This window comes from Rattus norvegicus, chromosome 8, assembly GCF_021556685.1.
Source record: "Rattus norvegicus strain SHRSP/BbbUtx chromosome 8, alternate assembly SHRSP_T2T, whole genome shotgun sequence".
In the NCBI taxonomy this organism is placed as follows: Eukaryota; Metazoa; Chordata; class Mammalia; order Rodentia; family Muridae; genus Rattus; species Rattus norvegicus.
In genome coordinates this window covers 78,778,387-78,797,288 of record NC_141541.1, presented here as the reverse complement: position 1 = coordinate 78,797,288, position 18,902 = coordinate 78,778,387, and the positions used below count along the sequence as shown (strand labels likewise).

The following is an 18,902-nucleotide window of genomic DNA, read 5'->3' as shown; positions in this document are numbered from 1 at the left end:
GACAGTGGGCAGTGGGTTAAACAGTTGGCCATTCATTTCAAGGAGTTTCAGGGTAAGGAACTGTATTGGCTCAGGATTCCCAAAAACAAGTTCTCAGCACAAAGGGGATTTATTTGCCCCAGAGAGACAGAGGGCAGGGAATAAGAGACAAAGACTGGCCATAGAAGAGGAAGGAGAAGAGGAAGGGAACAAGGGAAATAAAGTAGGGGAATGGGACACAGGTCTGCCTCAGGATAGAGAAGAGACAGACGTGACACATAGAGAAATAGTTTATAAAGGTACAAGAAGAAACCTTGTGTTAGGATGAGCTGTTTAATTTTGATAGGGCATGATGATTACGTGAGCCAAAGCGGGCTTTTGATTTCTGGACTTCCATACTTTGAAAGCAGGACCTTGGTGGTCAGTTTCAGGAGGAGGAAGTGGCCCTTGGCTGAAGACTGCTGTGCGACATGGGGGAGGCCCCACACAGGTGAGGGAAGAGCAGCCAGCCAGCCAGCCAGCCAGCCAGCCCAACTGGACAAAGAAAGGTCTGTGCACCAGAGACTTCTAGGTAAGATCTCCAAAGTTACATAAGCCAGCTAGTCATGGATGGATAGTGGGTTGGCCTCTTGAAAATGGGGGCATCATCGCCCCCTGCCACATATAACACAGCTCTGTCTCTTTTCCTGCTGACAGTGCGGAAGAGAACGCTCTCCCTTGAGGCCCACTTCAGTTGTGCACACCAGAAAACTGCACAATTCTCTGGTAGCATGGAGTGGCTATGGGCTTAGGGGCTCAGTTCTGGCTTCTCCAGCTCTGATGGCAAGCAACACTATCATCTTTCAGGCCAGTGTCCTCACTCAAGGACAAGGAGACGGGTCCAGCATTTACCTGCTCTCTTCTAGCTCTGATGTGCGTGCATTTCTGTTATCTTGACACCCTTCTAAAGGTACAGTGAGCTTTCCCCTCTCTGGCAACAATAAGCAAGTTCCTGTTCTGACCGGCCAGGCTGTAGGGCGGAGCACTTAGGAGTAGGCTTCTCCCCAGCTTGCGTGGGCTCTGGCTATTCCCCGCACAGGCTCCAGGCTGGATGGAAACTAGATGCTTGAGACAAATAAGACTTTCTCCTCATCTGACCCAGTGAATAAGAATTTGAAGGACTCCCCACAGCATCTGGGAGTGGGGGAAGACATTGAGGCCCCACTTGCTGCCAAGAGTGCTTAGGAAAGAAAAAGAAGTTTGTTAGAGTGGGATGTTTCCTAGGGCACAGAAAAGTAGGGGAGTGTCCCCATGTCACCGGAGACTCATTTGTCCACACTGAGTTCAGAGACTGAGAAAAAGCACTCAGAAGACGCATTTTATGCCTGTTTGAAATTAAGAACAAAAATTTGGATTGTATTTTATGTGCTTTTCAGATTTCATTGTTCTACAAACTCATTTTTTTAAAATTACATTTTATAAAAGTATGGTTTGTGATGCTCTGGGAAACTTTAAAATCCTAAGGAGTCCTATCCTGAAGGGATAGTTTAGTTGCCTTGCAGGCTGAAGATGTGAGTTCAAGTCCCATTGCCCACAGTAAAAGCCAGAGGTGGTGGCTCATGCTCGTGTATAATCCTAGCATCTGGGAGACAGGAAGGGGCAGGCAGGCGCTCAGTCGAGCCTAATTGGCAGACCTCAGGTCCTAATAAGAGACTATCAAAAAAACGTGGTGCAGGTGAAGCCAAGCCAGTGGAGGACACCGACCTCTCATGCCAGTACTTAGGAAGCAGAGGCAAGAGGATCTCTGTGAGTGTGAGGCCAACCTGCGCTACATAAAGAGTTCCAGGACAGCCAGGGGTATTTAGAGAGATCCTGTCTCAAAAACAAAATAAAACAACCAACGTGTATGGTCCTCAAGGATTAACACTTGAGGTCATCCTCTGGCCTCTACACGGGTGTGTACAACATGTATGTGCATCCCTTCATTTCCATCTGCACACATACCACCAACAAGCACACAAATGGATATACACACACAGACACACACAGACACACACAGACACACACACAGACACACACAGAACACACAGACACAGACACATACAGACACAGACACATACAGACACAGACACATACAGACACAGACACACACAGACACACACAGACAGACACACACAGACACACACAGACACACACAGAACACACAGACACACACACACAGACACACACAGACACACACACAGACACACACAGACAGACACATACAGACACATACAGACACACACAGACACACACAGACACACACACAGACACACACTGACACACACAGACACACACAGACACACACACAGACACACACAGACACAGACACACACAGACACACACATACAGACACATACAGACACACACAGACACACACAGACACACACACACAGACACAGACACATACAGACACAGACACACACACAGACACACACAGACACACACACACAGACACACACAGACACACACACACAGACACACACAAAGACACACACACACAGACACATACACACACACAGACACACACACACACAGACACAGACACACACAGACACATACAGACACACACACAGACACAGATACACACACACAGACACACAGACACACACAGACACACACAGACACACACACACAGACACACACAAAGACACACACACACAGACACATACACACACACAGACACAGACACACACAGACACAGACACACACAGACACATACAGACACACACACAGACACAGATACACACACAGACACACAGACACACACAGACACAGACACACACACACACACACACACACACACACACACACACACACACACACACCTCTCCCCCAACACCTGCTCCCAATATATAAGCAAAGCTGAGAAATGTAAAGTTGTAGGTAATTTCTCATCTGACTGTCATTTAGAGCTCGGGGGCTATGTTCAAGGTCAGGTGCACTGTGGGCTGACTTGGCTTGAGGACCCTCTGGCCAGAGCTAAGGTCAAGGAGCTTTCAGATGGTCCTGGCAAGAGGCCAGTACTGTACACTAACACTAAGTGCAAACCCTGCTTCTCTTGTCCCTTTGAGCTTGGATGCTCCCCGAGGATTAAAGGAAAAAAGGAGGAAAGAAATCCTGGTTAGGCGTGCAGAGATTCCGAAGGAGAGAAGAGCTCATTTCCCATTGTTGGACAATGTCCATGCTTAAAGCACAAGTGTGAGATCCTGGAGCAGGAGATTAAAGTACTACTTGGGCACTGAAGCAAATAGGATCCTCTTATCTGCTATGACATGACTCAAATATGGTCCCCAAATGATGTGTTCATGTCTATCCCACAATGACTAATACTCTACTCTGAGAACAGTCTCTCTGTCTCTCCCTCCCTCCCTCCCTCCCTCCCTCCCTCCTTCCTTCCTTCCTTCCTTCCTTCCTTCCTTCCTTCCTTCCTTCCTTCCTTCCTTTTTTCCAAGACAGGGTCTTGGAACTCTCTCTGTAGACCAAGCTGGCCTGGAACTCACAGAGACCCACCTCCCTCTGCCTCCCTGGTGCTGGGAACGCAGGCGTGCGTCGCCGCCACCCAGCTGGGAACAGTTTCCTAGGGTCTGAACTTTTGTAATTCTCTCAGATATTACTTTACTTTAGGGATGAGGCCTGGATTTTATTTCATTAAGGACAGCGCTTTTCTAGTAATTCATCTGGACATTACCTAGTTATGAACCACTGCTTCGGTATGTGGGTGGAGCCTGGCACAGGTGGGCTGATACCCAGAAACTTCTTGGGCTCCATTAGGGCAGCTTCTGACAGTAAAACTAGCAGCATTCTGCCACTGTGGACAGGAATTCATTTGCCTCTCTCTGCCTTAGGAAGTGACAGAGCTGGGCAATAAAACTCACATTGTTCTCTCTGCTGCCATGTGGGCTCACTGACTTAATTTCTTATGTTTTAGGATCACGTGGACAGTTGCTGCATATTTATTAGGTGATGGGTTTCTCCCCACACTCTTTCTTTATTTCCTTTGTGTGTGTGTGTGTGTGTGTGTGTGTGTGTGTGTGTGTGTGTGTGTGTGTGTGTGTGGTCAGAAGTCAACCTCATGAATTGTAGCTCAGGAGTGATCCACCTTGGTTACTGAGACAGAGTCTCTCAGTAGTCCCAAAGGCTCACTGCTTAGGTAAGGCAGCAAACCATGGGCATTTTCTTGGCTCTGCCTCCCCAGCGCTGGGACTACGAGTGTGCCCAGCTTTTATGTGCTGGAGATTGAACACAAAACACACTGAAACATCTCTCTAGTTCTCCAAACATCTTTTGTAAGTTGTCCCTCTGCATGGTGCGTGCTGGGCTTACCTGGGGGAGCAGGGGCGGCTCTCATCGGGTAATTGTTGTTAGTTCCACCAGAATACCCTCTGCTTGAGACAGTGTTTCTTCTGGTGGGACCTGAAATAAGCAACCAGGGATTGAACTTACATCACCACGCTTGGCAACAAGCACCTTTACTCACTGAGCCATCTCATTAGCCCCAAATCCAGGTTCTTGTCTTTATACCAGCCCAAGCAAATGATATTAAACACAGCTAGAACATGAATGCCAGGGACACCAATGTACAAGAATACATCCATTTAGCAGCTCCAGCCTGCCCATCCTCCTTAACATTGCTTAGTTTCCAGTGCCCTATCTTTTGAGAATCCCACCACAGCCAGCAAGGGAAACAAGACTCCTTGATCTCAGGTGTGCACAGAAGAGACAGGTATGAGGTACCAAGCAGTAGAGGCAGAGCCGGGACACTTACGGGCGTTCTTGGGCAGCCCAGGTCCAATGCTGACCTGCAGCACTTTGTTGCTGGGCTTGAGGATGGCCAGGTCACCGAAGCCTTGGTAGAACTGCACTTGCCGGGAGCCCCCAGCACTCCAGGGACCCCAGTTCTCCTTTTTCAACTTCAGTTCAAGGCTGTGACAAGCACATGGATTGGAATTATGAGCCCGAAGGAGCTAGTGAGGAAATGGTGTTCATGAACTAATGGCTGTAGGGAAGGTGATAACCGTAGGATGGGATCAAACCAAAGCTACCTAGTCTTCAAACGGGATGATAATGTCAGCATGGTATAGCTGTTAGGTGATGGCTTTGGAGTTCAACATCTGTGAGGACCCTGTTGGTGAGCAGGATTCCTCATTCATATCACAGGTTCACCCTCAAGAAGGCCAGAGGAGCCTGCCTGAAGGACAGGAGGAAGGAACAACTTCCCTGATGTTATATCATTTTTTTTCCTGAATGGAGGAGTGAGATGTCAAACACAAGATGGTGGAAGATTCCATACTATATAGACTTTGGCTATTGTTCAGTTATATTCTGTTACTCTAGTACCATCACTCACTCAGCTAGGGGAAAACTAACAAACAAACAAACAAACAAACAAACAAACAAACACCCCTATCAAAACCCAAATGGGATGGAGGGTATGATGGTTAGTTTTAATGATCAACTTGATACAATCTAGAATCACCTGAGGGAGAGCCTCAATAAGGTGCTTTCTAGATCAGGTTGTCCTGTGAGCAAGTGGGAAACTTGTTTTGTTTACTAATGGTAATTGATGTAGGAGGACTCAGGCCATTATGGGCAGCACCATTCCCTATTCAGGCAATCCTGGACTGTATATGTATAGGGAGTACCAAGCATGAATAAGCATACATATGTTAATTTCTCTCTGCTCTTGACTGTGAATGTGACAAGATGTGGCCACCTGTTTCAAGTTCCTGCTTTGACTTTCCTGCTATGGGGGAGTGTATCCTGAGTTCTGAGCCAAAAGAAATGCTCTGCACACCTATGTGATGCACTGCATATTCTGTTCTTTGACTTAAATAATGATTCTAAGTCACTGTCTATTGTCAGGTTCCTTCATCCTGGCATTGCAGTCTTATGATTACCTAATTTTTATGAGTAAGAAGAGATGGACCCTATTTCTACTCTATAGATAGGGAAATTTAAGAAAAACTGAACAACTCTCGCTTAGCAAATGTGAGATTCGGAGCTCAACAATGTGTAGTGTCTTGCCCATTAGAACGTTTCACCAAGACACATGAGGGTGAGCCAAGACATAAGACATTGCTACCCATATCCCAAGTCCTGATTCCTACCAACCACCTGGAGAGTCAGAACCCTTATTCTAGTCACCTTCTCCTGCTTCCGGCCTGACTCTACCTTTACTCTGCTACACCTGCTTTCCCTTGTCTTCCTTGAGTGATCTTTGTGTAAATAATAAAAAAAAAGTCTTTTGATGATTTGATTATTTCGTAGAAGCACAAATGTGACACTAGCATGACCCTAGCCCATGACCACCCAGTCTGTCTTCAGCAGGCCCCACTGTTCCTGGAGACACTGAAGTACCCAGGGTATGGACTGCTGAAGCGATGGAACTAATCAGACCACACAGCCCACTGTGAAGGTCTCCCCACCTCTCGTTCTAGACTCCATATCCCAACTCACGTATTGCTGAATTTCAGAGGTAGTTGCTTCTGGGTTTTTTCCTCATATCGCTTTGTTAAAAGGCTCAGGAACTCTGTTTTAAAGACGGACTCAAGCAAACTGTCATACTCTTGCTCATGGAGAATGAAGATGTCATCCTGCATGGTACTGAAAGAGGTCAGACACAGCATAAGCCACGATTCTGCTCACCCACCTGCTCTGTCATTATCATTTGGAGGCAAGGAGAAGGGTATGCACGTTAAACACTTGTCATTGTACCGATGAGTACTGTACACACTGAACCTGTTCTGAACACCGCTAAGCTATATATGAGGCCCCTCAGTACTACTTTTACTCATTAAAAAACATCCTGTAACAGAACACTAAGCTCTTTCTCCAACCTTCTTTTCCTTGTTCCTGTCCCTACCCCCTTCTCTTCTTTCCCTCTCATAATATGTAAAACTGCACCAGGAGATGGCTCAGCAGGGAAAGGTTCCTGCTGACAAGCAGGACCTGCATTCGAGTTTGATTCCGGGGATACACACAGGGGAGGGAGAGGACCAATTCCTGCAAGCTGACCTCTGAGGTCCAGAGGCCTGCTGTGGAATGTGCACACTGCCCTCCTCCCAGTAAATAAAATGTAATCATGAAAAATAAGTAATAGTATTGCTTCAAACAGAACACAGACTAAGAACTACATAATAAAATCGATGAAATCTGCTTTCAGAGAGAAGTTGAGGGTTGAAGAGATGGCCCCCGTGGTTAAGAGGACTTGAGTTCAATTTCCAGCACTCACATTGGGCAGCTCACAGCTGCAGTTCCTCTGGTCCCTGAGGATACCTGGGCATGTGTAACACACACACACAGACACAGACACACACACACACACACACACACACACATACACACACACACACTAAAATTCCTTATAAAAAAAGAATTTGATGGCTAACCGCTATGGTTTCAAAATTAAGAACAAACAGTCTATATTTAAAGAATATATTTTAAGGCCTAAAGAGATGGTCCAGAGGTTATGAGCACTGGCCTCTTTCCCAGAAGACCCTGGTTGGATTCCTAGCACCTAGATGGTTGCTCACAATTGTCTGTAATGTCCCCTGTTAGGGGATCTGAGGCGCCCTTCTGACCACTGTAGGTATTACACATGTGCAGTGGTGCACACACAAACATGTAGGCAAACACTCACTCATGTATATAAAATAAAAACCAAGGGAAAAATGAAATACACTTAAAAGTCTACTTCTGCTTTTAAGACTTTAGATTAATAAATCTATTTTTTTCAGGATTATAATTTACAATGATCCTCATGATGACCTCTTAATGTCTCGGAAGAACTGTACTAGGGGGCAGAAATTCGGAGAAGGTAAGTATAGTATTCGTAAAGGAATAATTATTCCACCTATCTCTTTAACATGGCTTAAAGGAAACCCACCTTCCTAGGGGTGGTCTCTTGGTGTTTGACCAACTTGAATGTCAGGTCTCCACTCAGGCGAGAGGGGTGATCAGTTTTCCCTTAATGAGCCCTTAGTGTTACTCAGGTCTGACATGTTTGGACAAGCCAGCTTGCCGGGTGGTACTTTCTGGAAGACTACGCATTACTCAAGAGATGGAGTAACACCTTGAGGGGTTTAATGTGCTTTGACTTGAGTGACATTATCTATTTAATTCATATATGTGTGTATGTATACACATATATGTACATACATACATGTGTGCGTGCACACGTGTGCATTCAGGCAGACTCAAAACTCATGCCAGTCAGCAGCGTGAATCTGAACATGAGATTAATTTGGACCCTTCAGCTGTGAGTCATCAAATTTAAAAGCTCTTCTCTTAAAGTCAGTCAATCTTCCTCTACTCAGCCCAGGCTCCCGGGATAGAAGCAAAGCTTTTGGGTTTATTCACTCTTTAAAAAAGAATCAGACTTGTGTTTGGATTCACCCCTGTCCTTTTATACACACAAGCAGCAACTCCCTACAGCGGTCCGTGGCCCACTATCTGGAAGGTCTTCTGCCTGAACTGGCTCTGAGTTCCCCTCCCCAGTGACTTACTGAATTGCCAACAACACTTGAAAGTTCTTTTCCACTCTTTTAACCAACAGGCCATCTTTTTCAAAAGTGTCTGTTACAACATAGACTAAAGCCCCAAAGGAAGCTTTATTTTTTAAGTTCAAAAGGCCATTTCCAAACACAGTGTGTCTTTTTTTTTTTTTTTTTTTTTCGGAGCTGGGGACCGAACCCAGGGCTTTGCGCTTCCTAGGCAAGCACTCTACCACTGAGCTAAATCCCCAACCCCACAGTGTGTCTTTATTTAAGTCTTTTAAACCATTTTTCCTGACCATGAAATAAAGGATCCTTTTAAAAAACTGGAAGATCAAGAGGCCGATGAAATTTTAACAAGCTTTTCCAGAATTCTGTCCCCCAGAGACATTAGAGCAGTGGTTCTCAACCTGTGTGGGTGGTGACCCCTTTACAGGATCACATTAGACCATCAGAAAACACAGATATTTACATTACGATTCATAACAGTAGCAGAATTACAGTCATGAAGTAGCAATGAAATAGTTTTATGGCTGGGGGTCACAACAGCATGAGGGACTGCATTAAAGGGTTGCAGCATCAGGAAGGCTGAGAGAAACTGGACTAAAGGCATCAGATTTAGAACCTCCCTACCCTGTGTGTGTTGGGCCTATTTCAGGAAGACCCTCAACCCCATCCTCCTGGAAGCTGCTTCTGTGCCTACAGGTCACAAGTTCACTTGGGTGTCTGTTTCCCACTCTGTAAGTAGAGGGAGCCTGAGAGGCAGGAATTAAATCTCATTCATTTTGAATCACAGGCAGCAAGTTCATATTTTAATACCATTCCAGGTTAATAAAGCACGTAGTGAGAGGGGCTCTGTGTGTGTGTGTGTGTGTGTGTGTGTGTGTGTGCTTATGTACATATGTACATATAATACACACATATATACACACACAATCACATACATACACCCACACAAAATACCATATGTATACACACTTTTACACACACACACAAACATATGCACTCATATACTCACACTCACATACATATATGCATACATTCACATATACACATATATTCACATACTTATACAAACTAACATACATGCACTCATACTCACATTCATACACAACACTCACACACATACACACACTTATACACATACATGCATTCACACACACACACACACACACACACACAGCCAGAAACCCTCATCCAGGGCCTTTCTCAATCACTTTCTACTTTACTTCATTGAGATAAGGTCTCTCACTGAACTGGACCTCAGCCCAGGGATCCTCCTGTCTCTGCCTCCTCGATGCTGGGATTCCAGGAGAATTGCCACTGTGCTTAGCTTTTCTGTGGGTGCTGGGGAATCAAACCCAGGTCCTCTTGCCTCATCGGCAGTCACATTACCAACTGAGCCATCTGCTCATTCCCCTGTCTCCAAACTTTAAGGCAGAGTCCCCTGTAGGCTCTGCTGGCTTCTGACTCACGTGACTGAGGAAGACACTGCTGCCTGCTGCCTGCTGATCTGATTTTGATCTCTGGCACCCACACAGCAGAAGGTGAGAACACTTGTGTTTATTCATTGTACAGACCCTTCTACACACAAGCTAGGCTACTTTAAAGCAGAGACTATATATTTCTTCTCAGTCATTTGGCTAAGAACAAGCATATAGCAAAGTATAAATATTATATTATTTTATGCTTAATATTTCAGTATGTGCCATTAAAAGGTACAATTTCTTTATATATAAAAGTAACCACGGGACCATTATCATCCCTAAAGAAATGAGCATTAAATCTTCCATATCAAATATTTACTACTGCGCATATTTCCCAGACTGCTGCTTAATTGCTTTTGGATGGTTGGATTATCTGAGGAGGGGTCTGGGAGCCACTTCTTACTGTCACTTAGGTCATAGAGTCAGTAGTGGGCTCAGAGATCAAGCTTGTGGGATACTTGATAGTCTGAACCAGAAACATAGCCGACAATTGTTAGTTCAGCCAAAAGCCAACTAGTAAGTCTCATAAATTCTTAAAAACACACACAGATGTTGCAACCTTTTTTTCCCTCAAGTGCAAGGCAGCTACTCCCTGCTTTCTTTACACCCCACATTGAAGTGTTCTGAGACAGGTCCCCACAATCACCACACCTACACCAGCACTCAGGAATATGTTACCATGATTAATTTCAACGTTAGGCTCAGTCCTGCATAGCCCACCATCTTCCCGATTGCTTAACTAATGAGGTTGTGAACTGCTGGCCTAATGTAATGTGTCTAGAACATGGGGGAACAATATTAGTTTTGGTAAGTTGGAGGCCGGGTAGGTGTGCAGACATGACTAAATATTAGAAGTTTTCCCTTAGAGCTACGAAAGCCATAGGCTAGGAAGCCTTAAAAAAGAAAGGTCATAAGGATATGGGCCTGCGGACCACGCATGCAGTGGAGGGAGATGGAGAACAAACTGGTTCTACTAGGTTTACTGGTTTCACTCCCTAGAAGGAAGAATTGGAGAATAAACCTTAAAGATGCAGTAATGGGGCAGAAGGTGCTTGACTTGAGGGTGGCCAACTTTGTGAGGATCTAGTCAAATGATGAAGTCTGATGGACCAAAGACAGGCCTGGGCAAAAAGGGCAGATAAACCAGGCTCCAGCTTCCGTAACAACAGCCTCCAGATGTGATTTCCTAGCTTTTAGCCACCACAGCTAACATGGTTAGACAGCACATTTCGGCCCACCCAGTTACATCCTGATCCTGTGTCTTCTCAGGAAAAAAAGAGAACATCTTCCCATTGGGTTCATCAGAACATTGATGGTGGGCAGGAAGGATGTGGCTAGCAGGGTGTAACACAGCCAGTGAACCAAAGCAGAAAGTGACCCAGACAGACAACAGCCAGAGCCCGCCTCGGGGACCCTGGCACTTCTTGAGGTAGAGTTGAAGAACGCTGGTATATTCCTTGGCTTAGAATTCTCCCACATCCTGAGTTAGCATTTTGAACATTTAATTTCACTGTTTCGCCTAGCCCTTTAGCCAGGAAAATTGGGAATAGAAAGGAGAAGCCACAGAGACACAGGCAAGGATGGATACACTACAAATGTGTTTTAGATTATTCCACTGCAGACATGATTTCTAGCCTGGTGGGTCAGGGACCTGGGCATGTGAAGACCCTGCTTTCTGAGTAGGGAGGCTGCGGACAGAGCCCTGAACTTTGGGTCCACTTCAGTGAGAGAAATTGTCCTGATTTGTCACATAGATGAGTTACATTACTGAAGCGTTATAAGGACACTGGCTAGACTTGATTGGTGGAACTGACCAGGTGACAACTTGTTCTTGGAACCTTACTCCTGTGCTGTTAAGACTCTCTGAGACTACAGTGTACAGATCCTCAGTAGGTATCATATACATTTTATTTTTAGAGGTTTATAAATGGGGCATGGCGGTGCATACGTGTAATCCCAGGTACTAGGGAGGGAGAGGCAGGGGGGTAGCTGCAAACTTGAGAGCATCCTGGTCTACATAGTAAGCACCAGGCTGGCCAGGCTCCAGAACAACATTCTGTCTCAAAAAAGTGTGTGTGTGTGTGTGTGTGTGTGTGTGTGTGTGTGTGTGTGTGAGAGAGAGAGAGAGAGAGAGAGAGAGAGAGAGAGAGAGAGAGAGAGAGAGAGAGACTGACTCTCAGGTTATCAGGCTAGGCAGCAAGGATCTTAATTCACTGAACCATCTCTTCCAGCCCTTCTTTGATATATTTCTTTCATTGATTGATTGATTGATTCATAGACAGTCTCGCAAATCCCAGGAGGGATAGCTTTTCAGTCTAAGATGACCTTGAACTTCTGATCATCTTGTCTTCACCTCTCAAGTGCTGGGATAGCACCAAGCACTTTAGCAACTGAGCTCCATCCCAAGGGAAAGTGGAAAGTCTGTTCTCCTCATTGTGAGCCTGGTGGTCTGTTGGCACAGCAGGTGGTGTGTGCTGTGGAGAAGAGCCATGGAAGATGCCCTGCCTCAGCCATTCTGCGCTCACCTGAGGGACACGGACAGGATCCTTTCCACCTCGATCTTCCGCTTCAGGACTTCCTTCACAAGACCTTTGTCCGGGCCTTGCTTCACCTTCTCCCTTCCAATTAAGTACAAGCACTTTGGGGTTAGCAGCAGGTCTCGCTTGACACCCTGTGAGGAGAGGAACTTTCAGAAGGCAGCCAGACATGGTCAGAGAGACAACTGTGACAATACACCACTGCTGCTGTCCTGCGTGTTGAATGGCTACTGTGTGACTATTGACTCAGGCCCCTTGACGGAGAAGAGGCTGGCATGCATGACGATTAAGACACTTGACTTTTGTTTTTAACTTATGGGATGGCATTTGCATGTAGTTCTATAGTAAGGTATCAGGACACCAAGTGTAAAGGGACAGTCTTGGGGACACCTTCAAACATGGTGACTTTACAAAGGATTGTTACATCGTGGTCCTCAAACCAGCCTCCCTCCAGTGTCTGTAGGTACCTCCCTGTGAATCTACATATGGAACAAGTTGTCACCTGGTCAATCCCACCAATCAAGTCTGGCCGGTGCCCTTATAACATTTCAGTAATATAACTCATCTCTGTGACAAATCAGGACAATGGAAAATAGACCTATTTCCGCTTTACAGATAGTCACTGTGGTGGTTTGAATAGGAACGGCCCTCACAGGCTCATGTGCTAGAATGCTTGGCCATAGGGAGTGGCACTATAATGAGGTATGGCCTTGTTGGAGGAAGTGTGTCACTGTGGGGTTTGAGGTCTTCTATGTTCAAGACACATTCAGTGACACAGTCTCCTGCTGCCTTCAGATCAAGATCCAACACCATGTCTGCCTGGATGCTGCCCTGCTTCCCGTCACGATGATAATGGACTAAACCTCTGAAACTGTGAGCCAGCCCCAATTAAATGTTGTCCTATATAAGAGATGCCTTGATGATGGTGTCTCTTTATAACAATAAACTCCTAAGATAGTCATTAGTAAGCAAATAATATACTTTAGAACATATGGCCGACTACCTTATTACAGAGCAGTGCGGGATCCCTGAAAGCACTTCCCACAGCAGCTGGCCTATGAAGGTGCAAGAAATGACCTCCTTTTAGCAGAACAATATCTTTCTTATTAAGTCAGCGCTGTTATTTACTCAATTATTCCCTTCTGACGAATGTAAGAAGTTGCTTTTTAAACGGCAGTGGCGGGTGTGCCTCAGGTGGTGGAGTGCCCACTTAACATACAGGAAGCCCCGGGCTCAACCCCCTGTACTCCATACACTGGGCATGGTGTTGTACACTTGGAATCTCAGCACTCCAGAGGTAAGAGAAAGAGGATCAGAGGGTCAAGGTCATGCTGGCTGCATACGGAACTTGTGGCCACTCAAGTATGAGACTTTGTGTCAGAACAAAAAGGAAAAGCTAAGATTCTACTGAAGAGAGTACTGTATGGGTGTATAAAGCGATTATACTAAGATATTAGGGGGTTGGGGATTTAGCTCAGTGGTAGAGTGTTTGCCTAGCAAGCGCAAGGCCCTGGGTTTGGTCCCCAGCTCCGAAAAAAAAAAGAAAAAAAAAAAAGAAAACAAAGATATTAGGATGGGAAGTTCCTTCTGGCACAAACAAACAGGGCACAGAAGAATTTTAATGCACACCTTATTTTGCAAAACTAAACATGTGACTATGTCTGCGTACAAAGGTTCTGAGGATCATACACTGTGCTAACGGTGAGGCTTGGTTATTGTTACCCGCTATTGTTTTTTAATCTGGGTTTTTACAATTTTTCTTCAATCTACAAAATCACAAGCTATTATTCTTGTAAATGAATAAGGTAAACTCGGTGTGGCTCTTAAGAGGTGGGGGGCAGTGCATACCTTGAACCTCCTGTCATACTTGGTGACTATGTCAGCAAAGTCAATCTTCTCCCTCTTGCCCACAAACTGCTGGAGCTCCGGGTGCTCCTCCATCCCGATGTAGTCCCCGATGAAGTTTCGGTTGATGCTGTTTCTCCTCCTCTCCTTCTTGTTCAACAACAGATCTGAGGCTACAATGCCCAGGAGAGCAGAGAAAGAAGACAGATCAGCGGGGCAGGAAGAAGGGGAGGATACGTAGAGTGAAATACACAAAGATTCTAAATGATGCAAGATTAGGCAATGCACACTGTAGGCAGTGTAAGAAACATTTTGTAATCTTTTTTTTTTTATTCTTTTTTTTTTTTTTTTTTTTGGAGCTGGGGACCGAACCCAGGGCCTTGCGCTTGCTAGGCAAGTGCTCTACCACTGAGCTAAATCCCCAACCCCAACATTTTGTAATCTTATTTAAGCTCGCTCTATTTGATTTTTTGAGAGGGTCTCACTATGGTGACCAGGCTGGGCTCAGACTCAGAGAGCCGGCTGCCTCTGCTTCCTGAGTGCTGGAAGGAAGATGAGCACCAGCACTCCGGTCGTCACACTGATTCTCTCAGGGAGTCAGGGAGAAGGGTCTCCAGGTAAAGATGCTTGCTACCGAGCCTGATGACCCACAGTGGAATGAAATATCTGACTCTTCAAGTCGTTCTCTGATTTCTGCTGTGAGCTAAGACACAGACGCGCGCGCACACATGCGCGCACGTGCACACACACACACACACACTCACACATACACACACGCGCGATAAAAAATTTTAAATGTTAAATGGATGAAATAAAATGATGGAAATACCGTCTTCTCTCATCTGGACATACTTCTTGCGGGCCACAAACTTCCTCCATGTTTTCTGTATCACGCGTGCGTACCCATCATACTTTCTCTCTCTCATCTCTTCCAGAAGAAATAGCTATGACAGCAGAGAGAATGCATGTGAGCCAATCCATGTGCTCTGAACCACTTTTTATATTAATTAAAAAAACATTTACTTTACGTCTATGAGCATTTTGTCTGTGTGTATGTCTGTGGGTCAGTTATATCCAGCGCCTTTGGAGCCCAGGACAGGGCGCTGCAGCCTCCAAAAGCAGAGTCAAGGATGGTTGTGCGCTACCATGGGGAACCCAGGTCCTCTGCAGGAACAGCATGTGCTCTTTACGGCTGAGCCATCTCCGAACATCAACTTTTGTTTTTCCAAGGAGGCTCAGTGCACTGAAGAAACGCAGCTTCTATTATGAACAAAATGATTACTATGGGATGTCGTTGATAAGCACTACCCACATTTTATTTATGCATCTTCCCTTAATGGGAAGGAAAATGGCTGAGTCTGAACACGCTAGAACGGTCTCCACCTTCCCTTGCTCAGGCTCTATGGCTTTTTCCTCTTCCTTGGTCTAAAGAGGAAGCAGGTAGCTGGATCAAATGAGCGGATGTAGCTTGCTGCAAACAGCCTCAGAATAGAACCTTCCAGTTTCTGCCAGAACTGAGCTTGAGCTGCTGTGGGAAGAGGGCTGCCCTACTTTTGGTAGCATGGAAGTCCAGACTTCCTGCCTCATGCAATCTCTAAGGAGCGGCTAGGGCACAGGGCAGAAACCATGGCGGCTGCAGCCAGACTGGAGACTTGGACTGGATGGAGAGCTGGCACAGCCCAAGACAGACCAGGGGAGCCAGGTCATGCAGACCGATCACGCTGATCCGTTTCACAGTCAGCTGTGCTTTGGAATCATGAAGACTAAGGGAGCTACAGGAAGCCGTTCAGACAGCCCCTCACGCCTCAGCACACACCCGTCCACTTCACAGATGAGAAGGATGGACCTAGATGGGGCAGGACTGAACAGAGGACCTAAGTTTTCTAGGCAGTGACAGGCCCCTCTTCACCAGAACTAAGCTGTCTCTAGATCTGCGCTTCATTGGTTTGTAAAGCTGTGGAAACGCCTCATCCACTTCCATGTACTGGTTTACGTAGCCATTGAGGGGAAAAAGATAAAGCAGACCAATGTAAGCTCTACAGGTAATGTGTAGTCACCACGAAAATGGTCCAGGAAGGGGCCAGAGAGAAGGCTAGGCAGTTGAGTGTTTATTGCTCTCGAAGAGGGTCTGGCTTGGGTTTCCAGCACCCACGTGAGGAAGCTCACAACTGCCATAGCTCCAGGGACTCTGACTCCTCTTCGTGATTTTGCAAGCACCTGCATTCAGGCACACATATGCCCACACGGACATGCATACACAAATAAATAAAAGTTAACACAAATAAATCTGAAAAAGACTTCCAGAAGTAAACAGGGGACTTGGTTTGAAGGAAGCTGATAGTGTTTCTGTGTTCATCTGAGCATACATTTACAGAGGAGCCACATTCTTGACATTCAGTGTCTCCTAGTCACAGCTCTGGATGCCTCGAAACACCCAGAACGGCAAATGCCAGTGAGGTGGAACACCGAGCCCTTCAGCCTTCAGCATAATCCCAGCTGGAGTGAGGAACAGACTTCTAGTCCTAACGTGCGGCTCACAGCTTAGCAACTGTGCAGATGCTTAAAGTCTGAGCTCCCTGGTTGCCCGTGGGAGAATGTTCGTTGATATTCCCCATCTTGGTTTTTCCCATTTCTGACTGAGGCTGGTTTCCCATTTTTCCAGAGCTCATCTGATAGGATGTAGGTAATACCTCTGTGACCAGAAAAAAAAAAAAAAAAGGATGTGACACCAACAGCCAAGAGATTATTCCAAAGCATACGTGGGTTTTGGATGTTTCTCTGGTTTTTCTTTTCCTCCCCTTAGAAGCCCAGGGGGTTAGACATCAGGGAGGCTTGAGACTAAAGAGCAAGAGAAAAACCAAACATACAGTCGCATAGAACAAAACATAAACTCTCTGGTGTCTAATGTCTTAAGCCAGTTTTTGAAGAAAAGAGATCATTCGGTGTGGACAAACACGTAAGAGGTAGGGCAGGCAAAAAGCAAAAACAAACAAAAACAAAAAAACAAAAAACCTCAAAGTGGCCTTGTTTTGAAGATTTGTTTTTATTTATGTGTATATGTCAGTGTGGGGACCCCTCCCTGGAAGGAAGAAGAGGACATGGAGGCAGTGATGAGCTCCTGATGTGGGAGCTGGGAACCGAACTTGGTCCCTGGAGAGCAAGAAGCTCCTTTAACTTCTGATTGGCTACATAAGGCAGGTTTTATAAAACAAACTCTGGAAACGGTGCTTTCAAGTTAAGACCACATGTGCACAAGGGGGCGGGGGAGGGGAGAGGAAGGTGATGGTGCGTGTGAGTGTGCCCGTTCAGAGATGGAGGACAGGGGAGCAAGAGATGGTCAAGAGCTGTTGGGAGGAAGGCACGCTAAAGACCAGAATAGACATGGGTTTCAGATATAAATTCCAAAGCTCAATTAAATCACAAGAAAAAATCAGAGAAAACTACTGAGGCCGTTTTAATTATACATGAAGATTTTTCTGAGTTGGAAAGTGATCCTTAGGAGACGTCGGAACTCGGTGTTGTCCTGACTAATCACTCCAGCCTGTTTTAGATAGAACAGGCTCTGTTCTGTGGGCTGCCTAATGGCGTATGACACAACACTTTCATTTTATATTTGGAAACAAAATTGCTGGGAGACTAGGAATAACTCAGTGTGGAGCAGAGCTACCACAACCTTAGAGAAGGTCTATTGGTGGGTGCCACGTAGTTCTTTAATAATTTCCATGGCTTGCCCTGCCATTCAGCATCTGCCGTCAACACCTCTGAGTCTCAGGCTCCTCCTGCAGACAGAACAGGAATCAGAAGAGGAGATTGCTTTGAGATTTGCCTGCCTGATTTTGTCCTTCCTTCCTTCCTTCCTTCCTTCCTTCCTTCCTTCCTTCCTTCCTTCCTAGCCCTGGCTCTCCTGGAATTTACTCTGTAGACCAGGCTGGCCTCAAATTCACAGAGATCTGCCTGCCTCTGCCTCTTGAATGCTGAGAATAAAAGCCTGCACCTTTACTGCTCAGCCAGAATTTGCTTATTTATTTTTTTAAAAATTTTTAAAAGGTTTATTTATTATATATAAGTACATCGTAGCTGCCTTCAGACACACCAGAAGAGGGCATCGGATCTCATTACAGATGGTTGTGAGCCACCATGTGGTTGCTGGGATTTGAACTCAGGACCTCTGGAAGAGCAGTCAGTGCTCTTAACCACTGAGCCATCTCTCCAGCCTTTGCTTATTTCTTGCAACACTATTCATGCCAATGCTATTTCCTCTTGAGCTGATGAGTAAAAATTTCCAACTTCATCATCATTTCTTTTTTTAAAAAAACACAACACAACACAACAACAACAACAACAACAACAACAACAACAACAACAGGGTCTCATGTAGCCTAAGATGGCCTCCAGCTCACTATGTAAGTGAGGCTGAACTTGACATTCTGATCTTCCTGCCTCTACCACTCAATTATTAGGATTATAGGCTTGTGCCACATGCTCATCTTCCGTGGTACTGTGGACGTAACCCAGGGCCTGTGCAGGCTAAACCAGTACTC

General features: G+C 45.7%; 2 protein-coding genes across 3 annotated transcripts in view; both read right to left on the bottom strand.

The window, feature by feature from the left end:
- Positions 1-18,902, bottom strand: part of Myo1e (myosin IE) — a 193,415-nt gene that overhangs the window by 17,243 nt on the left and 157,270 nt on the right. For both annotated transcript variants that reach the window (XM_087560554.1, NM_173101.2), the window contains 6 exon segments: positions 15,191-15,305; positions 14,365-14,534; positions 12,505-12,650; positions 6,457-6,603; positions 4,766-4,923; positions 4,324-4,413 (listed from right to left, as the gene is read on the bottom strand). In XM_087560554.1, the coding sequence (XP_087416680.1) occupies positions 4,324-4,413; positions 4,766-4,923; positions 6,457-6,603; positions 12,505-12,650; positions 14,365-14,534; positions 15,191-15,305 (826 nt within the window).
- On the bottom strand, positions 1,861-3,801 carry LOC148004233 (uncharacterized). The gene is made up of 2 exons (XM_087564302.1): positions 3,747-3,801; positions 1,861-2,890 (listed from the first exon to the last, which is right to left on the bottom strand). Exons 1-2 carry the CDS (start codon positions 3,799-3,801, stop codon positions 1,941-1,943), a joined length of 1,005 nt encoding a protein of 334 aa, XP_087420428.1. The 3' UTR covers positions 1,861-1,940.